This window comes from Leuciscus leuciscus (genome assembly GCF_965113295.1).
Source record: "Leuciscus leuciscus genome assembly, chromosome: 1".
NCBI lineage: Eukaryota > Metazoa > Chordata > Actinopteri > Cypriniformes > Leuciscidae > Leuciscus > Leuciscus leuciscus.
This window is the reverse complement of record NC_138725.1, coordinates 56,566,034-56,592,259: the sequence shown is the minus strand read 5'-3', so window position 1 is coordinate 56,592,259 and position 26,226 is coordinate 56,566,034. Positions and strand designations below refer to the sequence as shown.

General features: G+C 37.5%; 1 protein-coding gene across 1 annotated transcript; it reads left to right on the top strand.

Annotated features, from left to right (window-relative positions):
• Positions 1 to 1,881: 1,881 nt before the first annotated feature.
• On the top strand, positions 1,882 to 25,487 carry aclya (ATP citrate lyase a). The gene is made up of 28 exons (XM_082136435.1): positions 1,882 to 2,051; positions 6,075 to 6,256; positions 7,507 to 7,629; positions 8,367 to 8,429; positions 8,819 to 9,009; positions 11,059 to 11,138; positions 11,999 to 12,129; positions 12,937 to 13,055; positions 13,917 to 14,053; positions 14,755 to 14,816; positions 15,560 to 15,677; positions 15,808 to 15,962; positions 16,207 to 16,300; positions 18,869 to 19,010; positions 19,177 to 19,345; positions 19,464 to 19,568; positions 20,225 to 20,421; positions 20,534 to 20,615; positions 20,747 to 20,857; positions 21,008 to 21,135; positions 21,211 to 21,304; positions 21,397 to 21,551; positions 21,649 to 21,799; positions 21,881 to 22,024; positions 22,138 to 22,251; positions 23,096 to 23,178; positions 24,185 to 24,261; positions 24,380 to 25,487. Exons 2-28 carry the CDS (start codon positions 6,098 to 6,100, stop codon positions 24,472 to 24,474), a joined length of 3,279 nt encoding a protein of 1,092 aa, XP_081992561.1. The 5' UTR covers positions 1,882 to 2,051; positions 6,075 to 6,097; the 3' UTR covers positions 24,475 to 25,487.
• The last annotated feature ends 739 nt before the right edge of the window (positions 25,488 to 26,226 follow it).

Sequence of the window (26,226 nt, the reverse complement as noted above, 5' to 3'; positions counted from 1 at the left end):
TTACTTAAATCATTCTATATTTGTACCGAATAACACATGATACTAAGAGAACACATATGTGAGTTGTTAATCACACACACAAAAAAAAATCTATCTGTAACCTTATCTTAGAAAACAACATTTATCTGAAAAGTGTTTCAACTGTCCCGGCTCTCCCCTATATATATATATATGTGTATATATGTGTATATATATATATATGTGTGTGTATTATATATGTATGTATGTCTATGGCTATATACTATCTATGGCTATAATCATAGACAGGCTATAATGGACAGGCTGCGATGTCAAGTTTGCAATGCTTGAATATGTTGTGTGTGTGCCTGCGTTCTACATTCTACATTGATTAAAAGAAGTATTATTTGGTAGTATTATTTTATACAGAAAAAAAGTATCTATTATTCAGATGAGAATAAAGTTAGTGTTATTAAAATTTTAAGGAAAACAAATATATTGATCTGAAATATAGCAAATGAATTTTAAAATCATTCAGGTACAATTACCAAACATATCTCAAGGTCTTTTTGTCTTTTTATTAATTTAATTAATAAACTAATTATATAAAACTATTGGCAATGCACTACAAATAAACTGGTTCTATGCCTTTACTTTATTAATAAAACTTATTTAAAAAATACAAGGCTTAAAACATTTATTTTCCTTTGTTGGAACAGCCTACAGACATGCACAATAAAAAAAAATGGCCTTCTACATTTTTGTTTTGCTTTTCCCTCCATTGTACCGAACTCGTACCGAACCGTGATGTCTGAACCGAGGTATGAACCGAACCGTGACTTCTGTGTACCGTTCCACCCCTAATATATATATATATATACACACACTTTATAGATGGATGGATTTAGCATTAAAATTCACTGCGTTACAAATATGAAGCTAACTTTTCACATAGTTCTAATGCTTTTCTTGCAACTTGGCACTGACCTCATATGCCACGCTGTTAAACTTGTGGTCTCCACACTGACTTATCAAAGTGTTGCTTCTGCAAACACTGTGACATCCAGTGATCAATGGCAATGTTTCTATTTAAAGCCTGTTCTGTCTGTTTTGTAAATTCATCTTGAGTCACATCTCTTGGCTGGAGCCCTTCAAACCCATTAACTGATTCTGCCGTGGACAGAGGAGCCAAACAGTGCATTAGCAACAGCCAGTGCTGCAATGCCCTTTGTAAAGGCCAATTCATTCACCTGAGAAGCTGCATCACTTTGATTTTATCTGAGATTGAGCATTAGATATGGAGCTGAATTTAATTTTAAAAGAAAGATTGCGCTGCCTGGGGAGCCTGCCTTTAAAAGCCTCTGAATTTGTGTAGGCCATAATGATTAATGATTCGATCTTTGGTTGGCAAATGTGAATATTATTTTATGACAATAATGGTTGTTGAACTTTTCAATACTTTGGTTTGCTTTATCTGTTGTAATATTTTAAGTGCCATTTTTCTAATAATAATTATAATAGTAATTATAAATTAAATAATATAATTCATGTAATATGACCTGAATATGTGGCTAGACTCTGCGTGGACTATGACGCAATTACTAGCTATGCTTGTTTAGTTGTCTGGCAAAACAGAAATTATTGTGACAACTAATTTTAGAAATCCTCACTTTCAAAACTCAAGTCCACATTGCACATTCGGGTCATTTTCTCTCCTTACTGGGGTTCATTGAGGCGCGTTGCTAAACGCCTGATGGTGCAGTCTGATTGGCCGAGCGGCACGGAATTTGCCAATCAAACCCTGGTCCGATGAATAGTTCACTGTTCAAGTGGGCGCGGCCTCGAATCACGGCGGATGGTGAGAGCCAATCAGAGACAGAAGAAATCAGCCAAGGCCATCGTCAGATGTCGGCGTAGAGAAAACAGGAACGGCTGAAAGGATAGAGAGGGAGGGAGCGAGCAGCCACGCTGTCTGGAGGAAAAGTGTCTCCTCCTGCAACCATATCTCGACTGTCAACACACTCAGAGAGACTTCGTACAGTAGGAAATCCCTGAAAGGAGACAACTTGCTATCCTTAAGCTTACATAGACCGGTAAGTGGCTTAAAACATCAAGGTAGCATTAACTAGTAACGTTAGCTAATATAAACACTGACTACTGAAAGCAGTTTTTCATTCGGGAGTAAATGTAACGTTAGCGAAATATATGAAACAGAATATAAAAACAACAGTGACACAGCTCTTTTTGCTCAAAACGCTGTAGAGATCAGTGTTGACAAACCTTAGCGTAGCTTATCAACATTTATTGTTATTTCCATCATGAATATCAGTCAGAGCCGTGTGGAGACAGGTTCTTCTGGTCTCTACCTGTCATTTAAATGAACGAATGAAGGGCTGTGTTCACACCTTTCACGTATACGGAAGTGTAAGGTGCATGTTATATTCTTGAAAAAACAAATAAACAAATACAGCACACAAGAAGTATTAAAACAAATGTTCATTTCCTTTAGTTAATTGTAGTCTAGAGATGTTTGTCAGGTTATGGCAAGCCGTTTAAACATATATTCCTTAAAAGTACTAGTATCTATTGTACTAGTACTAGTATGTTACTATGTAAGTTACTATTATATTTTAGTATATGCACACTGTTACTAATTCTATTCGTAAATGCTATCTATTCAATTAGTCACTAGTGCATACTGCAGTTATGACTAATCAATTAGTCACTAGTACTTATGCATTAAATCCTAGTACTTATTCTCTTGCTAGTCACTATCCCTGTAGCACTAAATAACTATTCTATTAGTATAGTGACTAGTACCAAAGGAATAAGTCATTTAATTAATGAATTGTTTCTAGTGAAATTGAGTCTCAAATGGATTACTCGCTAGCAATTAAAAAAATGCTAGTAACAACTAACATACTGATTAGTTTTATAAGAATAAATGTTTAAAGGGATTGCTGTAGTGTGGCATTTAATAAAAGTAAATTAAAGTGAATCCGAATTTGAATTAAGCATTATATAAGCTTGAGCTTAAGTAAGGAGGATCCATTACGCTTCAGATGAGTAGAAGATCAATCAGGATAGAAATTAGATTAATAACGCCAGTCATAAACTTTAGATTTGGTATTGCAATTTCTTTAGTGTTATTCAAATTTAACTGTCTAATACAAATATTTGGATCAGATGTGTGTTTGATTTGTGTGGAGTGTAGTAAGATCAATATCTTTAGTGTGACTCCCCCTTCTCCCCACATCCTTCCTATGTGATGAATGATACTGCTGCTGTTTTGTGAGTGAGGGAAACGCAGTTATAAATCAGCTGCATCACTACTAGTGTGATGCGCGACCCCTTAACCAGCTGTGTATTGCAGTATGAGCTGGTGTGCATGATGAAACTGGCCTGCACTTACAGAAAGGCATTACCATCTGACCGCACCATTGTAAACGGGATCAGATCAGGGCACTGGTGTGGTGATGTGTTTCTGCGTGCAGTAAAATCAATCCTCCGCGGCGCTCTCAGTAGTATAGGAAAGTACATGATCCATCAGTCGCTGTAGTGGAGACTATCTACTGAATCTAGAGATACACTGCCAGTTTTTCTCTTGCTCAACAAAAATGTCCCACAGAAACCATCACTGTTACTGCACTTATTGTCCTAAATCTGTAATTAATAAATATGGGATCTTTGTCAGTGATTGTCAGAATCATACAGTACTTTCTTGTTTTGATGAAATTGGCTAATAGGAAGTTACTGGAGATTTAGTGTTTATTTTTTCAGTATATTTTTTTTAGGAGATGTGACTGTAGACCTCAGATTACAGCAACAATCAGAACAATTTAATTGCATATAACTCTATATAATATAACTTTGCTCCATAATATACCGGCTTTGTCTCTATTTGGTTATTTCATTTTAAAAGCTGCACATTCAATATTTTTTTATGTATGTGTGTGAGTAAGAAGTTGGGTGTTGTAAGATGTTGTGGTTTAGTTTTTTGGCTTTAAATGCGTTGGTTTCTTCTCAGTCTGTACGTTCATTTACAGCACTCCAGTGAGCTGGATGGGAGATGTGCAGGGAGGATGTTGGGGGTGGAGTGGTCCTCTCTCTTCATTAGTAAATTGTTTGGGTCAAGGACCCGACTGTCTACTAACTGAACGCTCTGTTCTCCTCGCCACATGCATCCACATTAATTCTCATTACAGAAGGGGAGCTTTAGAAACAGTTAGACTTTTATCAAGGTGCATAAAGAAGATAAAATGTTATTCTTATTTAGAGCATTCCTTAGTAAAAAGTTTTTTTGTAATGTTGTGAGAAGCCTATTTGTTTATTGTTTGTATTTTTTTTGTTTAAAGACCCTATGATCTTGCAATGAACATATTGCTGCTGCTGATGCTTATATGGAAAAATATGTTATTATCTGTGAAAAATAAATTCAGAATATCACATACACTACCATACAAAAGTTTGGAGTCAGTAAGATTTATTATATTGTTTTAAAATAAGTCGCTTATACTCACCAAGGCTTATTTGATAAAAATAAAAAGAGTAATATTGTGAAATATTACAATTTAAAAGAACTATGTTTTACTTTTAATATATATTTATAATGTAATTTATTCCTGTGTTATCAAAGCTGAATTTTCAGCATCATTACTCCGGTCTTCAGTGTCACATGATCCTTCAGAATTGATTATTTGATGTTCAAGAAACATTTACTATTATCAATGATAAAAACAGCTGTGATGCTTCATATTTTTGTTGAAACAATGTTACATTCTTTGAATATAATGTTCAAAAGAACATCATTTATTTGAAACAGAAATCTTGTCTAATGTTGTAAATGTCTTTAACTTTCTATCAATTTAATGCATTGCTAAATTTAAAGTTGTTAAACTAGTAATTTCTTATGACGCACATGGCCAAAAATCTTTTGAATGGTCGTGTAATAATTTTTGCAGCATTAGTTTATGCTGTCTGTGTTGTTTCAGCCAGTATAGTGCTAAATGCAGATTGAGATAGTTGGCCCTGCTTGTCATTCTCTGACAACTTGTTTATCTTGTCTTTTTTTAAACAAAAACGGGTTGTGTTGACCCCGCTGACAGCTTGGCACTTTCGTTCTACTGCACGTCCTGACAGGGTTCAGACAGGCGCTGTGATGTCATTTGAATGGGACTTTAGCCTGCCAATCACAAATGCACTCATGTATGAGAGTTTTCACTGCTTGGCACTGTTGACTGAGAGAATGGGAATAATAACTTCTAGCTCATATAGGTGTTGTGTGCCATAAGATTTGGTGAAATTGGTTATAAGGACAGTGTAATATTGTCTACCTCATACTATACTGTATGCCTTTCTGGATGTTTTTTCTTTTCTTTTGGTTTAAGAAAGCTTGGTTGATTAGTGCAGTTGTACCTGATTGTGCTTCAGTTGTGTGTCAGTCAGACTGCAATGGTTGCTCTTGTCTAATGGCACAGCACGAAGTCCATGTCTAATCAAATCAGGGTGAGCATCAAGCCTATTTTTAGCTGCCTTCCCTAATTCAGGAAAAGGTAAAAAGAGAGAGACCAGCAGATGAACTGGGTGACAAAGTCAAATGTAATCCAGCATAAGAGAAAATGCCTGCAAAAAGGACAAATTCGACAGAATATCTGTAAATGTTACGGTTGTTTCAGCCGGATGCTGTGTAGATGTACTATCTAAATGTGTTAGTTAGGGTGTTAGTTTTACTTCGCCACTCAAGTTCCTGGTCAGTTTCCTGGAAAAAGCGAAACGGACAAAGCAATTACTGTAAAGCCATGTATTTAATTTGTATATTGCATTTTAAAGACAAACATAAGCAAATCTAGCAGAAACTATGTATATATGTGTTTTTTTTATTTTTTTTAAAGCTTTTTTAGTAGTTTATTTAGCCTTATTTATTTTAATTACTTTTTATTTAGCTTTTTTGTTGATTTATTTATTTAGCCTTATTAGTCTTTCTATTGATTTATTCATTGCACTGATCAGACATGCATACCCGCTGCAGGTTCGTAAAGCATTTTGAAAGGTTGCTGCTCATTTATTGGTCTCAAGTGGCTGATGGTTAATGAGTTGCTGTGTGTCTTTCTCTGCAGTGCTTTTTTAGTCGTCTAGCACCATGTCAGCCAAAGCCATCTCCGAGCAGACAGGGAAGGAATTCCTTTACAAACACATTTGCACTACAGCCGCCGTACAGAACCGCTTCCGCTATGCTAATGTCACAGCAGAAACTGACTGGGAGCGACTGGCTCAGGATCACCCTTGGCTTCTGACGGAGGTAAGACAGCTGTTGGAAGTAACTGACCTGGGAATGGGATCACATTTGGGCTTGAGATGAAACTGATATGGTCATGTGGTGCAACTCAATGATCAGAGACCTCATGATCAATAAACATGAGGCCAAAAATGATAAAATAGTGCAGGTAGAATTAGAGAACTCGTTCTGTGTGTCTGTCTCAGACAGATTTACAAACGCTGAGTGCTCTTGGACCATAAATAAGTCACTTGGTTTTAATCTCTATTCAATGGTTTACTTGTTTGCCACAATAATGCAATGTCTTTGAATCTTCATTTGGGAGGGTGTTGGGGGGGGGTTCTCAGCTAATATTAATATGTTTATATATATATTTTTTTTTACGTCATCATATCATGCAATTAATTTGAGTGAGTTTTTCTAAAATTAGATCATATCCTAAATATTGTTATATTATAATTATTATATTATGAATTCAGTTAAATCTTAATTCAAATGTTTATATTATAATTATATATTAAAAAATATTAACATGCATTAGGAAATATACATAGTATTTTATTGCAATACAAATATAATGCAACTGTTACAATGATTGTTCTTGTCGTAGAATAGTCTAGAATCAAGAATCATGTGAAGTCTTACTATTGCCAACACTTCTAATTAGACTTCTGAGACCTTTATGCAGGGCAGTTCTGTTGAGGGCTCAGCATGAGGGGTAAAAGACATAATATAGAGAGACATTGAGGATGTTGGACGGAGAGGATGGCAGTCATTAGTATGCTACTTCACTAGCAGGTCAATTAAAGCAGCTAAAGTGAGCATAGCAGAATGTCTCAAATGACAGTACAGGGACAGTTTCTGCTGAAAAAGCACTCTAATCACCTTTATGGAGGAGCCCAGAGGGTAAAATCATATTAGATATGACTCATGTCTCTCCGTCTCCCGGACCGAGACCGCTATAGAGAACGGTTTAATTAGGAAGACGCATATAGATCTCAAATTTCCTTTATCGTCCTCCTGCCTTCTGTTTGCGACCACATTAGAGTGTTTTTTTTTTGGTGTGTGTGTGTTTACACTGAGTTTTTAGGATTTATTTATAAAAAAAAAAAATGTTTTTAACTAACTGTTTAGATCTTATTGTCCATTTCACTTAAGCCTTGGATTTTGTCACAGATTGTAACATTTGTGTATTTTTCATTCAATGTTGTTTTGCAATAATATTGGCAGCATGACTTTGTAAGTTATAATCCGTATTTGATGTTTCTGTCCAGCGGTTAGTCGTTAAGCCAGATCAGCTGATCAAGCGCAGAGGGAAACTGGGACTGGTGGGTGTGAACCTGGATCTGAAGGGTGTGAAGGAATGGATCAGACCCCGTCTTATGAAGGAGACAGCGGTAAGGACAGATACCAACACTGCCTCATGCAGTTTTTGCAACGCAATATATTATATATCATGCCCCTGCATACATTGTTGCCTGAGGGCCAAAAATGTTTTTGCTGAGAGAAAGACATATATTTGCATTTATATATATATATATAGTTTATTTTTTATTTTATTTTTATGATAATTTTAATACTGTAATATTTTTCTGTCTTTCATCTGCTAGACTGGTCATAGCCCCTGTTGACTCTGTCACTTTCAAGGGAGTGTTTCATTGTTTGTCCCACCTTGTCATCCCTTTATTTTTCTCTCCCTCTCTTTGAAATGTCACCTCGCCTTCCTCTTTCTCTCTAGCTGATTTATATCAACTGGCCTTTTGGCCCACTGCTGTGGCTGCAGGACAAATGAGATTGGTGTGTGTGTGTGTGTGTATATGTGTGTGTGTTTGGCTTGCAGCTCTGCTTGTCAAATCTTTCACTTTTCTCAGGGAGTCTCTAAACACTGAAGTACAATCACTGGTGCACAGCACAAGCCTTTATACTGTCTGAACACTTGCTCTCCTCTTCTCTACCTCCTCCTCCCCATCCCTGGCCTCCTTTTCTTCTGCCTCTTACATAATTCTCTTTTCATTGTTTGTTTTTCATTAGAAGAAGCTTTTAGATTCAGACCGAAAGCAGTTTCTGATGTTTAATCCCTTAAGGAAAAGCCTGATTTACAACCATAAGCTTTTAAAATCTCTCTGTCTCTCAGGTGGGGAAGGCTAAAGGCATTCTCAAGAACTTCCTGATTGAGCCCTTTGTAGCCCACAAGCAGGTGAGCCTGTCCAGTAAATGCTATGTACTATGTCCATGAATAAATTGGCTTATTTAATTATAACAATAATTTTAAATGGTAATATTTATTACTACTACTACTACTGATGATAATAATAATAATAATTCATTTTAGAAGCAGAATTATTATTATTATTAAACAATTCTGCATCTAATATATTTGTATTATACTTAGTTTACGAATGCATTTATTAATAATAATAATGTATTGTATCAATTATATTATTTTATTATATATATTATATTATAATTGGGTTATATTATTTACATGGTTTTAATATCTATTATGTATGTTAATGGATTACAGCATGGCATGAGCAAAATTTAGAAAGAGAGCGGTAACATTGTTCGATTGTGACTTTCCCTCAGGAGGAGGAGTTTTATGTGTGCATCTATGCCACACGTGAAGGCGATTACGTGCTCTTCCATCATGAGGGCGGTGTGGACGTGGGTGACGTGGACTCTAAAGCCATGAAGCTCCTGGTGGGAGTGGATGAGAAGATCAGCGCGGACGCAGTCAAGAGTCAGCTCCTCACACACGCCGCTGCAGATAAGAAAGAGTGAGTCAGACAGTCAGATCAAATACATAAATAGAACATATCGAATGAATATGAATACATTTTACCATGTTTAATTCCATTCAGCAGGACTGTACAGATTTTCTCCCAAAATTGTAGTGGGGGTGAAATGTATAGTATCTAACTCTAGTCATCTATAGTTTTTTGTATCGTTTATTTAGCCTTTTTTTGTTGTTGTTGTGCTGAGGTGTTTACTCTACATTTTCTATTTTTTTGTCATTAAATAAGTTTAAATATGGTGGTCTACTTTATTTTATTTTATCAGACAATCAACAAAGTCTGTAAACACTCCTCTTTATTTTTTATGTTGATTTAGCTTCATTGTAAAGACCACTCTTGGGGAAATAAAAGCATCATTTAATTACCTCAAAACCCTCTTAAAGGTCCCCTCTGTAACGCTGAACACAAGAGGCTGCAGGCAATTCTTGGTCCTCCTGGTACATACATATCAGGAGAACGGTGAGCAAAAATGAGAGAGTGGAAGAGGAAGGGGAAGGGAAGAAAAACAATCAAATGAGGTGCTCTCAGCTGTGCTGGCAGGAGCTGAGGGCACTTTGATCCATTACACAAATGAGATCTTTCCTCTTTCCTCTTTCCCCGTGTCCACCCACCCTCCAGTATTATTCAATTCACGTCTGTAAACCCTGTCTGTCATTTTGATGGCACACGCGCACACATGCTTTGACATCTCGTTCTGGCTGGCCTCACAGTCTTGGCTGACATTGAGATTGACGGGGAGATCGTTTGGCAGCATTGGCTGATATCCACACCTCTCTTTCGATTCATCCATCTGTTTTTACTCATCCTCTCTCTCTTTCTCGGTCAGATATGCATACAACACACACAAAAAGTTACAGCTTGAAAAATAGCACACAACTCCCTTTCCCAAATATTGTGGCATAAAGGATAATGTTTTCCTCCTAAATCTCTCTTTTGTCATCTTCACCTAGTACATTTACTGATTTACTGGCATCCCGCGAGGCCCTCCCTCTTCCTCCAGCTATTCTGTCTCCTCGTCGTTTCTCGTGTATAATTTGTCTTCTCTGGACTATGGGCCGTCACTGTGTTTTTTTTAGTTTTTTTTATGAGGTGGATGACTGATGATTCTCTCACTCTCTCTCCTCCCTCATGTCTCCCTTTATTTTCCCTCGTTACTCCAAACACCAGCTGTTTTGGTTACAGATTCTGTCATTAAATTGAGTGTTGTTACTGTTTCCAGTCAATTTCTTTTTTCAATTTGTTTTGCTTGCAATATCACATCAATTCAGTCTGTATTACAAAAAAAAAAGTTATTAATCTGTCAAAGGTTTAGGGTCAGGTTTTTTTTTTTTTTTAAGATATGAATTTATTCATCAAGGAAGCATTAAATTGATCAGTAGTGACAGTAAAGAATTTATTTGAAACAGAAATCATTATAAATGTATGTTCTTTTGAACTGTTTTTTTCATCAAAGAATCCTGATATAAAAAAGTTTCCACAAAAAAAAATCAGCAGCACAGCTGTTTTTAACATTGATAATAATAAGAAAGTTCAGCTTTGCCACCACAGGAATAAATGCAACTTTAAAATATATTCAAATTGAAAACGATTATTTTAAATTGTAGTAATATTTCACAGTATTGCAGGTTTTAATAAATTTGATCAAATGAATGCAGCCTTGGTAAGCATAAGAGATTTCTTTCTAAAACTTTTTAGAAATTCTTACTGACCCCAAACCTTTGAACAGTAGTATATCTAAAATCATTTAAACAAGTGCCAATGGAGTAAAAAAAAGCTTTATTTCAGACTCTCTGTACTTCCATTTGTTTGTTCATTTATTTGAGTTTTAAATGACAGTCATTAAACCACAAATCCATACTTATTTTGGTCAGTGATGAGATTTTGTGGTGTTGAACTAAACTACTTTGTGTCAGTTTAACATGTTCACAGTATTTAATGTAACGATAATATTCTAATAATTGAATATTACATGGAGGTATTTATTTTTAATATTACATGGAGGTTTATTTTAATTTTTTTTTGTCTCTGCAGGATGTTGACTAGTTTCCTGGTGGGATTGTTCAACCTGTATGAAGACTTATACTTTACATACTTGGAGATCAACCCTCTTGGTAAGTCACAAAAGCAGCCCACCCCACCTCAGCTGTTAGCCAGACTTCTGATTCAGTTCTTCCCAATGTCTTGGCACAGTTGGTTCGCTCTATGGAGACCAAAGACAAACCACTTCCAGTTCTTTTTGAGGCAGTAAAAGTTCTACTTGCTCATTATGTTTGAATGACTAAGAACAAGTCTTATGTTAAAAATATTTTATGCTTATTTTCTTTCATTACTAAAGGCCAAACTCTGATCCAACTTGGTGTCAAAAAAATAAAATAATTCTGAATGTTTTGAAGAAACATTTAATTTTGTGAAAATGAAGGCGATAGATTGCTAGTTAATTAACATGGATGCTGTTTGATGGTGACTAGAGATGTTTCATAGTGCTCTAATTAATAATCCCTTGTGCCCTATGGCATCTGTTTCTGTGTTATGAACTGAGTTTCTAACTTCCTTTGATGTTCCTGTTTGTGATTATAATTTTTATATATATATATATATATATAAATCACATATTTATCATTGCACATGTAACAGGCTAACTTCGGCCTGTTAGAAAATATGCTCTGTCTGCACAAGTTTCACATTTTCTTTAAACCATAAAAGTGCTTTGTCATGCAGTGGAATGCATGACTCAAGAATTATATATATATATACCAATAAATATCAAAATATTGCCACACTTGGATGTGGCTGAAAACGTATGCCATCACCTCAACATCACATATCTACAAAACAACCCAAAGCATTCAGTAACTGTGAGATTTAAATTCATTCAAATTCATTATTGCCTAAGGCAGGCAAGAAACGCAAAGTGCAATCAGTTTATGAAGTTCAAGCTGGTAAGAACAAATGCTCTCTTTTTCTCTGTCAGTGGTCACTAAGGATGGAGTGTATGTGCTGGACATGGCTGCTAAAATCGATGCCACAGCCGATTACTTGTGTAAGGCCAAGTGGGGTGATGTGGAGTTTCCCCCTCCCTTCGGCAGAGAGGCCTATCCTGAGGTAACAATACTTGTCACATGTATTTTGTTGCATAGAATTGTAGATTTTCAGTGATTCAGTTGCCATCTAAACATTAATTTGTATGAGTTAATCTATAAGCCCAACAGGGAACAGGAAGGAATCGCTTGCCTTTATCACTTTGTTTTTGTCGATTCATCAATCGGAAGCTTGTACTTCTCGTATTCTGCTGCGTTTGCTTACTTTCACTTCTTCTAAAGAATATGATTTAATAATTAATTGGAAGCAGTCTTTCATAAATCATTAATGGCGTTCAAACTCCCCACACACAGACAGTGACGAGTCGTTGCAGGGTGATAGTGGTGTGTCTCCCGCTCTTCGTCACTGTTGGCAGGATGTATCGACGCTATGTTTATCTGACAGAAGGCTGCTTTAATTGGTCTCTCACACACACCGAGACAATAGCTGTTATAACAGACTGGTTTAGCTAAAAAAAAACAAAAAAATGAGTTGGCTTATTAATAAATAACTTTAGGTACAATGTGTTACCTTTCTGTTTGATGTGCTGCTGTAATTGGTCCATACGGGTTGAACAGAGAAGAGTCTTTGCTTCATTAAATATTTTGCCAACACTGTCCACAAGCCATTTTATGAAGTTTCTGCTTTTTTGTCATTTATGAGCAAATTTTTTGCTTCATTATGGCATTTGCTTAGTACTTTTGCTGAACTGACATGTTCATGTTGCATGTTTTTTTTGTTTTTTTTTAACCAAATGATGTAACCAAACCCAGCTGTATGGGAATTGACAAAAAAGTACCGGATAAAAGCCTTTTTATAACCTTCCTGTAGGAGGCATACATAGCTGATCTAGATGCTAAGAGTGGCGCCAGCCTCAAACTCACTCTCCTGAACCCTCGTGGACGGATCTGGACCATGGTGGCAGGGGGCGGAGCTTCTGTTGTGTACAGGTACCTGTCACTCAAGAGTTAAGTCCAGTTTGCAAATAGATGCAAACGGATCACGTATGGATGAATCGCAGTGTTAATTGCTTAAATTGAAAGTGATATTTCATCCAAAAATGGCATTCTCAATCTGTATAACCTTCTTCTTCAGAACACAAAAGATATTTTGAAAACACATTTGCCCACACAAAGTCAATAGGGTCCAAAACAACATTGGACACCATTGACTTTTTTTATTTTATTGTTTGGACAAAAAAAACCCCACCAACACATTGTTCAAAATATAATCTTTTGTGTTCCACAGAAGATAAAAAGTCATGCAGACAAAATATTCATCCTAAATCTTAAGAGTAGCTTGGAATAGCAAAATTATAGTTTGAGACAGTTAGAAGGGAAATGCTGGTATAATGAGCAGAACTCTTGTGCTTCATGGTCTGAGAGATGAAGCAGATACCTGTCTGAGCCAGATGCTGAGAGCTAAATGACATTACCCATCCATGCTTGATAACTATTATCTGGAGGTTTGTTTCACTACTGCATCTGTCCTTCTCCCTGGATGGAGGGAGGACATAGAGCGAGAAAGACTAATTAGGATGCGTATGTGCTGTCCTCTGAGAGTGGAGGATCAAGAAACCAAATGTTTTCTTATTTATGCTCACAAAAAAACTAATAAAACCCATGCTAGATTTACTGGATAATTTGACTTGCTCTATTTGCTCTGGAATTTTGTGATTTTAATTGGGATCTCCCTGATAAATATTTTTGACATTACATTTAACTTCACATGTTTGATGTTATGCGTTTTTTTGTGTCTGTCTGTGTCTATTAGCCAACAGTTTAACCTATTATAATTTTCCTCACTCATAGTGATACAATTTGTGACCTGGGTGGTGTCAATGAACTGGCCAATTACGGCGAGTATTCAGGAGCTCCTAGTGAGCAACAAACATATGATTATGCTAAGACCATCCTCTCCCTCATGACCCGTGAGAAACACCCTGATGGTACGTTCATTATAATCTTGTTGTCCAAGTGCTTCTTTATTAGTCTTTCACTGATTAGAATGATTTTTAAAGTGTTTTTTAACATCAATTCTTGTCTATAGGTTGTCTTTAATCATTTCCGATTTTATCAATATTTAGTGTTGACATGTTAAAGTTGTTCACTTGAAAGAATTACATTTTGGGGGGGGGTTGTCCCACACTCAGAGTTCAACTCTCCCTCTATAAGAAAATAAAAAGTATAAAAAGTATTTTTAGTGATAGACTAACTTGTGTTAGCAATCTTAAATGGATAGTTCACCCAAAAATGAAAATTGTCAAATGAATTGTCAATCATTTACTCACCCTAATGTTGCTTCAAACCTGTATGAGTTTCTGTCTTCTGCTGAACACAAAAGAAGATATTTTTATTGAAGGATATTGGTAACCAAACAGTTGATGGTAGCCATTGACTTCCATAATGATGTCAGAATAAAAAAATGTGGGTGAACTATCCCGTTAAGTCTTAAAAAATCTTAAAAAAACATAACGTAAAAAAGGTAATTTCTATATATATTATATACTGTGTTTGATTAAAATTAAGACCATGATTGTATTCCAGGGCATGTGATAAATGTTACCTGAAACATTCTATAATCTGTATGTTAAAGAAGTTTCATGTATTTGTGATATCCCATGTGTCACCATTCGTTTCTCTTGTGTAGGTAAAGTCCTGATCATTGGAGGCAGCATTGCCAACTTCACTAATGTAGCAGCAACATTCAAGGTTAGATCAGAGAGTCCCTCATGTTGTCAATGTGCATTTTTGCTATCTATCTGCATTAGCAGAATATGAATATTATCACATTAGCATTAGCAGTGCATTAGCAGAATATGAATATATATGATATGCAAGCAGCCATATCACCCTGTAGCCCAAGACTGGTTGCCCACTGAAGCTAAGCAGGGTTGAGCCTGGTTAGTACCTGGATGGGAGACCTCATTGGAAAACCAGGTTGCTGCTGGAAGCGGTGTTAGTGAGGCCAGCAGGGGCGCTCACCCTGTGGTCTGTGTGGGTCCTAACGCCCCAGTAAAGTGATGGGGACACTATACTGTCAAAGAGTACCGTCCTTCAGATGAGACGTTAAACGTCCCACAGACTCTCTGTGGTCATTAAAAATCCCATGGCACTTCTTTGCCACATTCCACCCATTGGCCCTTGCCAATCATGGCCTCCTAATAATCCCCATCCACTGAATTGGCTCTATCACTCTCTCTCCTCTCCACCTATCGCTGGTGTGTGTTGAGTGCACTGGCACCGTTGTACTGTGGCTTTCTGTCGCATCATCCAAGTAGATGCTGCACACTGGTGGTGGTTGAGGAGAGATCCCCTGACTGGATTGTGAAGCGCTTTGGGTGTACAGTAGTACATATGAAAGTGCTATATAAGTGCCTCATTCATTCATTCATTAATTCAATATTGTAACCCGCACCCATAATGTGTTTGTTTGTCTGTTTTATATGTACCAGGGTATCGTCAGGGCTATCAAAGATTACCAGGACCCTCTGAAAGAGCATGAGGTCACTGTATTTGTCCGTCGTGGTGGCCCAAACTACCAGGAAGGTTTAAGAGTGATGGGGGAAGTTGGTGAGTTTGTTCATGTGTGTGTTGTGTACAAAAAAAAATCAACAGTTCCGTTCTTGATCTCATGTTAATGTCTTTTGTGTGTGTGTGTGTGTGTGTGTGTGTGTCTATGTGTGTGTGTGTGTGCGCGCAGGAAAGACCACCGGTATACCCATTCATGTTTTTGGCACTGAGACCCACATGACCGCTATTGTTGGGATGGCACTAGGTCACAGGCCAATCGCCACACAGCCTCGTGGTGCCGCCCACACCGCTAACTTTCTTCTCAACGCTAGCGGTGGAACCACGGTGAGTGATAATATCGCTTACTTTCAGTGTGTTTGCATTAAAAACCTCTCATAGCCTCAAGGATGTCGTTCGATGATTCAGGGTTTTCAGTAAAGTTTTCTGTGGAGTCTTTTTTCACTGGTTTTAGAGATCACATCTTAATATGCTGTTTGTGCCCCTAAGTGTCACCGTAAAGTGACAAAATCACATTATGACCAATAAATAATTATCTTTCTTACTACTATCCTCTCTCTCCCGCTCCCAGACTCCCGCGTCCTCCAGATCAGCCTCTTTTTCTGAGGTCAAAACTGGAGCAGAAAACTCATCAGCTCAAAAGACTCGTGCTGGACTTCCTGCAGGTTAGTGCATATTTGACCACACTCTCACAAGCGCTCGATGGTGTTTTAGGCCCCCAATGGCTCCTTAGAGGCAGCTAACCCTACCCTCAACCTTAAACCTACCCATCCCCTCGCTGCCTGGAAGGCGCCGTTGGGGGCATAAAACACTAAGTGCCCTCACAAGCAGGCAATCACAGTATCTGAATAGATTTATGGTAGGCTGGTGCGCCCCCTACAGACCCACGTTAGGAGGATTTTAAACAGTCATGGACACAAAAGGTGTGTTCGACCTAAAGTGGCGCTGCCCAGACCGATCGGTGTATGACATCAAAGTACTGTGAGAGTGATTAGAGAGCAGACAGTTCTGTATGCTTTTGAATCTCTCTCGCAGTACTTTGATGTCATACACCGATCGGTCTGGGCAGCGCCACTTCAGGTCAAACACAACTTTCGATAATAAAATGGATTGTTCTGGCTCTCACTTCTAAGTGGCTGGCCTATGTTCAAAGCTGTTGTAAACACATTCATTGTAAACTCTGGCCGCACATCCTGAATTAATGTGGCAAGTTGCCTACATCTTAGCATATAATTATATTTATTACTACTAATAAACTAAACTTTTTATTGATCATTGATGGTGTGGTAGATTTTTCTTTATTTCACACCTGACCTAAGTCTACCTGGGTCTCGTCTACAATCGACGCCCCCGAACGTCTACAGTCGGCGTTACTTTCTCTGGGTCTCGTCTACAGTCGATGTCACCGTCCAATAATATTTATACTCTAGCGGTCTACGTCGGCTGAGTCAGTAATCCCTAGCTTGTTCCCCTAACTAACTTGCTGCGCAGCAATAATAAACAGACAGACTTCAGCAAATGTCCTTCAAATGCTTTAATCACGGCCGGAAGAGTTCCCGAGCAGTTCTCAGAGAATCTCAGACAAATTTAAAAAATAATCCCACCAGTAAACGGGAATACATCAGGTTTTATAGGATAAAGACAGACACAACAAAAAAGATCATCGCGACTAACTCGTGACTTAACTCACGTCACCTTCTTTCAATATGATTGGTTCAATTGGTAAAGCAAGCCCCTACCTTTTTAGCTTCTCTTACTGGCATAAGCAAAAATATCTCGAATCATCAAAAAACATTGTAAAGGCGGTTGAGAGTTCAGTTGATTACTCAATATATCATGACATAATACAGACCGTATATTTTTGATTTTGTCATGGTCAGCACTTGAGAATTTTCCATAACACAAATAGGCAAAGAACAAAACTTTTTGGTACATTCTGTCCAAAGTGTTAGAATGTTAGACCTAAAAGGGGAAGTAAGGTTTAGATGTTAGAATTGTTAGAATCATGGTTAGTTTAAAAGATAGTTTACTATTTTATCTATTAAAAATCCATCACAATGGCCTTGTGTGCTTGGGTCACAGTGTGTTCTGTTAATTTCTACAAAGATTTTCTAGATTTTATTTAAAGGGATAGTTTACCCAAAAATTAAAATTAGCCAAATTGTCTCTGAATTAGCCCATGATTTACTCACCCTGAAGCTATCCTAGGTGTATATGACATTCTTCTTTCAGACGAATTATGAGTTATATTAAAAAATGTCCTGGCTCTTCCAAGTTTTATAATGGGAGTCAGTGGGTATATTTTTCCATCAAAGTGCATCCATCCATGATAAAAGTGCTCCACATGGCTCTGAGGGGTTAATAAAGGCCTTCTGAAGCGAAGCGATGCGTTCGTGTAAGAAAAATATCCATATTTAAAACTTTATCGACTAAAATAACTAGCTTCAGGCAGACGGCCGTACGCAAGTCAACTTACCGCAAAAGAGTAACACTTGAACTTGACGCTCAACGTAATGACGAACGCGGTTGCCCTGTTTGTTTGAATCGCGAGAGGCGTCAAAGCTTACGCTACTCCTTCATCTACGTCATACATCGTCAAGTGTTACTCTTTTGGCGTTAGTCGACTTGCGTACGACCGTCTGCCGGAAGCTAGTTATTTTAGTCGGTAAAGTTTTAAATATGGACATTTTTCTTACACGAACGCATCGCTTCTCTTCATAAGGCCTTTATTAACCCCCAGACGGATGGATGCACTTTGATGGACTTTAAAAAAATATACCCATTGACTCCCATTATAAAGCTTGGAAGAGCCAGGACATTTTTTTTTATATAACTCTGATTGTATTCTTCTGAAAGAAGAATGTCGTATACACCTAGGATGGCTTCAGGGTGAGTAAATCATGGGCTAATTTTCTGGGGTGAACTATCCCTTTAAATAAGTTCAGTGGCTTCTGGCGTGTAAAATCTGGATGGCACAGTCTCAGGTCTTCAAATGACCCTAAATGTCTTATTTAAAATTTTAACACATTCTGCCATGTTCAGATTAATTTTGTATTATAAAGCCCACATTATGCTTATATTCTGTACGTTCATGATGTTTTCTCAGAACATTTAGTTGATAAGAAATGACACTGTATTGAAAGCATTCCCTTCTGTTATACTCAGATGCACTGTAATGTTTTTTTTTTTCTTCTTTCTCTCTTCTCTTTGTCCTCCTGTCTTTATCTCTATAGCCAAAAGCACCACTCTGTTCAGTAACCACACCAAGTCCATAGTGTGGGGGATGCAGACACGTGCGGTGCAGGGCATGCTGGACTTCGATTATGTGTGCTCACGTCAGGAGCCGTCAGTAGCAGCCATGGTTTACCCCTTCACGTGAGTCTTATGAATGCATTTAAAACCCTAGTTTGGAACGGCTGCCATTTATAGAGTGATATCTAGTGGTGGAAACCTTGTATTTGAGTGAATTTCTATTCAACAATGTCACTTAACCCTATATCTATATCTAATGTTAATACACATTATTTTCTGTTTTAATCAGTGGAGACCATAAGCAGAAGTTTTACTGGGGCCATAAGGAGATCCTGCTGCCGGTCTATAAGAACATGGCTGATGCAATGAAGAAACATCCAGAAGTGGATGTGCTCATCAGTTTTGCCTCCCTCCGCTCTGCCTATGACAGCACTATAGAGACCATGCAGTACCCACAGGTCTGAGATCAGCATCAGCTGACTGTATATATTCATCTGGCTGTGCTGAGCGTGGACTAATCCTTACATGTTCACAAACCAATGTGGTCTGCTTGTTTGTGTTTTTTTTTATATACAGATTCACACAATAGCGATCATAGCTGAAGGTATCCCGGAGGCTTTGACTCGAAAGATCATCAAAATGGCAGATGAAAAGGGAGTCACTATCATTGGACCTGCAACGGTATGACTCTAAACTGTGTGTGTGTGTGTGTGTGTGTGTGTGTGTGTGTGTGTGTGTGTGTGTGTGTGTGTACACACTTTGGGGACAAAAAAACAACAACTTTGGGGACAAATTGGTTGAATGAATGGTAGGTTTGTGTGCCATCTACAGGCCAATTAAAGGAGACCAGAAATTCCTCAATTGGAAAAATGATTTATAAATTTGTGTTGTTGTTATTATATAATAATAGAAAAATATTTGTATATATTAATTCTACAATGCATATAAAATTAGATTTGTTTGTTATTATTATTATTATTAGTAGTAGTAGTAGTAGTATTTGTAATAATAATTATATAAATATTAGATTTTATATATAATTATATAATTTATGACTTGATTGGTCATTAAGTGACTAATAATGGTAATTCAAAATGTAAAATATATATTTATTCTATACATTTTTTATAAAAATACAGATTATTTTTTTACAGAAACTTTTTTTATTCTACAAGGAATATAAAATTGTTATTATTATTATTATTATTATTAGTGGTAGTAGTGGTGGTAGTGGTAGTAATAATACTACTTTATAAGATAAAACAAAAAATAGATTTTTTTGTTTAACTTATGGTAGTAATAGTAATAATAATAATAATAATTTGTGTATGCTGTAGGTCGGCGGTATTAAACCAGGCTGTTTTAAGATTGGTAATACGGGTGGGATGCTGGATAACATCCTGGCGTCTAAGCTGTACAGGCCGGGCAGTGTGGCCTACGTCTCCCGCTCTGGTGGAATGTCCAATGAGCTCAACAACATCATCTCACGCACTACAGATGGAGTTTATGAAGGAGTTGCCATCGGAGGAGACAGGTGTGTGTTCAAGTCAACATCTCTTTGATACTAAATATAGTTTGATGCATTGCATCAGTTTAACAATTTGCGTGAGTTTAAAGCTGCGGCTTACAGTATGTCTTTCCTGCAGGTATCCAGGCTCTGTGTTTATGGATCACGTGTTGAGGTATCAAGACACACCAGGAGTCAAGATGATCGTTGTGCTTGGAGAGGTGAGTGTGCCATTTATTCAGTCACTTACACAATTCTTCCTCCCTTTTAAACATAATAAGAGTTTACTTTCACTATAAAACTCAGAGCCTGGCTGCAATATGACACTCATGGGTCTTCTCTTCACTTACAGATTGGAGGAAATGAAGAGTACAAGATTTGCAACGGCATTAAAGAAGGCAGGATCACCAAACCTGTGGTCTCTTGGTGCATCGGAACCTGTGCCACCCTGTTCTCCTCTGAGGTATTAATGACCCAGTGATATTAGACATACTGTATTGAGCATTTGCATGGAGTATAATGTGCTCAAATGACTTATTTAGGACTCCAATATGATTTTAACCTCTTTCAATTGTTAATGGCTGAATTAACTGCCTCTAACCTGACTTTGTAGGTCCAGTTTGGCCACGCTGGAGCTTGTGCTAACCAGGCGTCTGAGACTGCAGTGGCTAAAAACCAATCTCTGGAAGAGGCAGGAGCATTTGTGCCCAAGAGCTTTGATGAGCTAGGAGAACTCATCAAGTATGTCCTGTGTCTACTTATGAATTTAACAACTTAAACTGGCCTTCTGTAACCACATATTTGTGTATCCTATAGATCTGTGTATGATAATCTAGTAGCCAAGGGTGTGATCGTGCCTGCTAAAGAGGTTCCTCCGCCCACAGTGCCGATGGATTATTCCTGGGCACGCGTGAGTATGAAGATTATACGTTTGGATGACAAATACTCACTTAGAGTCTCGCCTTGTGGTTTATAGTCATTTGTTTGTCCTTCTCTCTGTAGGAGCTGGGTCTGATCCGCAAGCCTGCGTCCTTCATGACGAGTATCTGTGATGAGAGAGGGCAAGAGCTCATTTACGCCGGCATGCCTATTACTGAGGTCTTTAAGTCTGAGATCGGGCTGGGCGGCACCCTCGGCCTGCTCTGGTTTCAGAGGAGGTGTGTTTCACTCTTTGTTTTGAATTTCTTTCACTCTTTATCACCAGTACCTCACATAATTACTCCGTCCTAAATGATTTTCATGTGCATATTGCAGGCTGCCGCGCTATGCATGTCAGTTCATCGAGATGTGTCTGATGGTGACGGCGGATCACGGCCCTGCTGTGTCTGGAGCTCATAACACCATCGTGTGTGCACGTGCTGGCAAAGACCTGATCTCCAGCCTCACCTCGGGACTCCTGACCATTGTACGGAAACGAAAGACTTCTCTGTTTAGTGTTTAGCATCAGAAGAGCATCTGTTTCATCACTGGTTCTGTTTGTGTTCAGGGGGACCGTTTTGGAGGTGCCCTGGACGCAGCTGCTAAGCAGTTCAGTAAGGCGTTCGACAGTGGTATGCTGCCTATGGAGTTTGTCAACAAAATGAAGAAAGACGGCAAACTCATTATGGGCATCGGACACAGGGTAAAATCGGTAAGTACACCAACACACACACACACACACACACAAATCTAAAATGTTCGCAAACGTGTTATATTGCAAATGGGTCAGTTTCACACTGCTTTTCATGCTTGGTTAATTTTCAGATCAATAATCCTGACATGCGGGTGCAGATCCTCAAAGACTTTGTGAAACAGCATTTTCCTGCCACTCAGCTGCTGGACTATGCGCTGGAGGTGGAGAAGATCACCACCTCAAAGGTACAAATGTGTTTTGGATCTCGTTTACACCTGGTATTAACAGTCAATCGCAACATCGTGTTTACATGAACACTAAATAAAGCCATCGGGTGGATGTGCGCAGTTATGTCACAAGCTTCAAATCAAATCGTGCTGCTTTTATTTATTAATCTGTAAAATGCCCCTCCCCTTGTCCAAAATAAGTCGTTTTTTGGACGAGAGTCCGAAGCGAGGACTGATGGGACAACATTGTCTTGCGCCACTTCACAGACGATGAGTGGAAGGAGAATTTAAGAATGACAAGAGAGTCATTTATGACACTATTCAACTACAACAGCTCGTTCTGTGCACCGTGCGCCATTTTGTCATTTCTGTGTTTTTTCACACGCACAGAACTTTCCAGTTTAAATGTTCAATCCGATCGATCAAGTGTTTACATGTCCTATCGAACGGATTAGAAAAGGTTTAAACCACTATTTATAATCGGATTTCAATTCAACCCTGATCGACTTGTGACTTTTTTTCTTTTCTTGTCCAATTACAAACAGATTATTAAGGTTCATGTAAACGCAGTTAGTGACTCGAGTCGAGCCCTCGCAAAATTCCCGAATGCATGGATTCCTATTGAAATAGCTAGATTTTGAAAGTGAAAATTCACAGAACAACTGCAAAAGTGAACCGCAGCTGTAAAAGGAAAACAAGGAAAAAGGAAAAACACAGAACAACATGAGATGATAATCTGCTTTTGTTAAAAAGACATGAATAAATGTAGTAATTGAGTGTTGTTTGTGACGTGATGAAAATTCAAGTATAGCGTTTTGTGTTAATGTTTTTTTTAATCTCATAAAATCTCTCTTTCTATCAGAAACCAAACCTTATCCTGAATGTTGATGGTTTCATTGGAGTGGCATTTGTGGATCTGCTGAGGAACTGTGGCGGCTTCACTCGGTCAGTAAAACGTCTTGTGTAAAAGAACAGGGTTATTTTTGTATTATTTATATACTATTATAGTATTAATCAAAAAAATTCAATTCAATTCGTTTTTTTTTTTTTTTTTTTTTCTTGGTTCGGTTATCTTTCACAAGGCAACAGTTCAAAGCCTACCAAAATGTGTTTATTGAAAGTCACATGTGAGTAATTATTGGTCAAAGTTCACCTGTTTACGTTCGTCTGCGTCTTCCATCATGATGGATTGACAAGTTCACTCTGTGGGCTTATCGTGGCTTTATCTGTAGCTGTCATGACACACGCAATACTGAATGTAGCCGTCATTCCTGCTCTAACTGATAAATTAAATTAGATTTAATTAGATTTAAAATTATTAACGTGTATAAATATAACATAATATATATGCAGTTATATAATTTATAATGCAGTTAGAGCTGGTTCGGAGGCTTCTTCTGAATAAAATAGCAATTAAACAACATTATAAGATGAAGAGGTTTTCATCTTGTAATGAGATGAGGAGATGAAGTTTGGTTTTCAGCTGTGTACCTAATGTGCTCACTTACAGAATCACACACTGCTGCTTTTTATATGACATTTCCCATTATGAATTGAAACTGCTTGGTTTGTTGAGTTCGTTTTCAATTGGGACGAGACCACCTCGTTCAGGCGATCTCAGAACGATTGTTTTGGCGCGTATCCGAGCGCGATCGCCATGTTCCTATATGCTTAAACGGCAAACAAACACTCAAAACAAGCCAGGTGTTGAAAATGCCCAAGTCTCCGTAATTGTATGTGCTTTTGTCTTTTTTAGTAGTTTTTTTAATATTTCTATTTAACTTTTTTTTTGTTAATTTTAGAAAATAAACTTACTTCATTTTATTTCAATAAACGAAAATGATTTTCAATAGTTTTAGATAACAATAATAATACTAGTGAAGAACAGTGTTCATGTAAATAGTCGTAAAGATAAGACTGATCTTTCATGCACTTTCTTTCTCTTGCACAGCGATGAGGCAGATGAGTTTGTGGAAATCGGAGCACTGAATGGAATCTTTGTGTTGGGACGCAGCATGGGATTCATAGGTTTGTGTGTGTGTGTGTGTGTGAGATCTCTATATCTCGTTCTCTATCTCGTTCTCTATCTCGTTCTCGTCTGTTATGAAGTAATGTAATTTAAACAACCGTATCTATTTTTATGCAGGTCATTATCTGGACCAGAAGCGGTTGAAGCAGGGTTTGTACCGCCATCCTTGGGATGATATTTCTTATGTACTTCCGGAACACATGACCATGTAATGAGAGAATCCAGATCTCGCTGAACCTGTATGCTATGAAGTCAAAAGAAGTTTTTTGTGTCTGTGTAAATGTGTATATACACTCCTCCAGCTGTTTGTGTTACCTTTTTTTTCTTTCTTTTTTTTTTTCTGTTTTGATGTTTTGTGATCTTGTGAAAATGTGAGGGTGTAAAACTGAGTTACTGTCCTGCTATAAACTGTAGTTGTAACCTGTCATTAGCCTAATTGCACAGTATTGATTGCAAAGCCATTTTAAAACTGTGAAAAACATCCTAACACATTCCATATCTCTGTGGTAAACATCTCATATATATCTGCAACACGTAAATCTGCTTGTCACGTCAGTGTGCCTACAAAAGGGAACTAAAATGCCTGGTTGCTGGAATCTTCCCAGCATAATTTGTTTTCCTAGCAGCCATGACCTTAAACTGAACTTTTGAAGAAACATTTAAAGAATTATATTGGCAGACTCAAGTGTCCCAATAGTTAGATTGTGAATTTTTTTAATTTTTTTAATTTAATTATTTCGATTAGTATGCAGTCAATAGTGACGTCTATAATTAACACAGTGCAATAATCCACTGCGCATAACAGCGAGCAATAGCTTCATGTGTGTTTATAAGGCTCAATTGTCTTAAATGTCAGATCAACTAATTTGCAGGAACAAAAGTAAGTTTTTATTTTTTAAAACTAATTATGTATTTTGGCCATCAATGTTATTTGTAAACGTACAGCGTGCCATAAAGTTCACAATGTTTACAGTCCATCTGCCAGTGCAGCAGTATGAAGATCAGATGAAGCAGTTCAGTGTCTGATATTTGCTTAAATTAGCTGGTTAAAAATAAAATTAATTACAGATATTCAATATACTTTTTTTCATTACATCCAATCTCATCTGTGATGACCATTAACCTTAATTTGTTTTAAAGCAGATGCATTTGTTATGTTTTTTTTTTTTTTTTTTTTTTTTTTTGTAGTAATTATAAAAATGAATAAAGATATCAAAGACCATTATGAACTTTGGTGGCGATGACTTGTTGAAAAGCAATGCTCACTAGATGGCAGTGTGCTAAGCCACAAATGCTGGTGCTCTGGCCTCGCAGAAAAACAAAATGGTCCACTTATTCCAGACCTTCATCAATGCTGTTTGAAATACGGATTTTCCAGAAAAGAAATGAAAATAGTATACAGGTAAACTGTTCAGATACTATTTTGTGGTTTATTTATTAAGTTTTGCCTATATCTCGTTAAATGTAACCACATTTTTATTCATATTTTATCCTTTCATTCCAAAACTTTGATTCAGGAAGGGAGGGAGGGGACTGATTTTCAAAGTGCTCTGATACTTTTAACCCCGCTGTAATTCTTAGTAAAACATTGGTTTTCGTATGTCTGATTTCCTCCAAAACACAAAGCGTTTTAATTTCTGATTCTGTCAGAATATACAAGATAATTTATGTGCCTTAAATTAACACTGCCATAATTGTGTCATCTTAAATCCTGTTAGACTCAATTAGGGGGTTGTAAACTGGCTGCTGTAGGTTGTAAAACTGTGAGGTGAGTTGAGTTGAGTTGAGAAGGCCGCCGCTGAGTCAGAGGAACCAAGGATTGCACCAGTCACCAATGCCAGCATGAGTTTACTAGGATTTCATAATCTGATACTACGGTCTGTGCAGCAACATTATCAGATATTACAGTCATGTCTGCAACATGATGCATTGTGAAGACCTATCTTCTAAGTACGAGGTTTTTA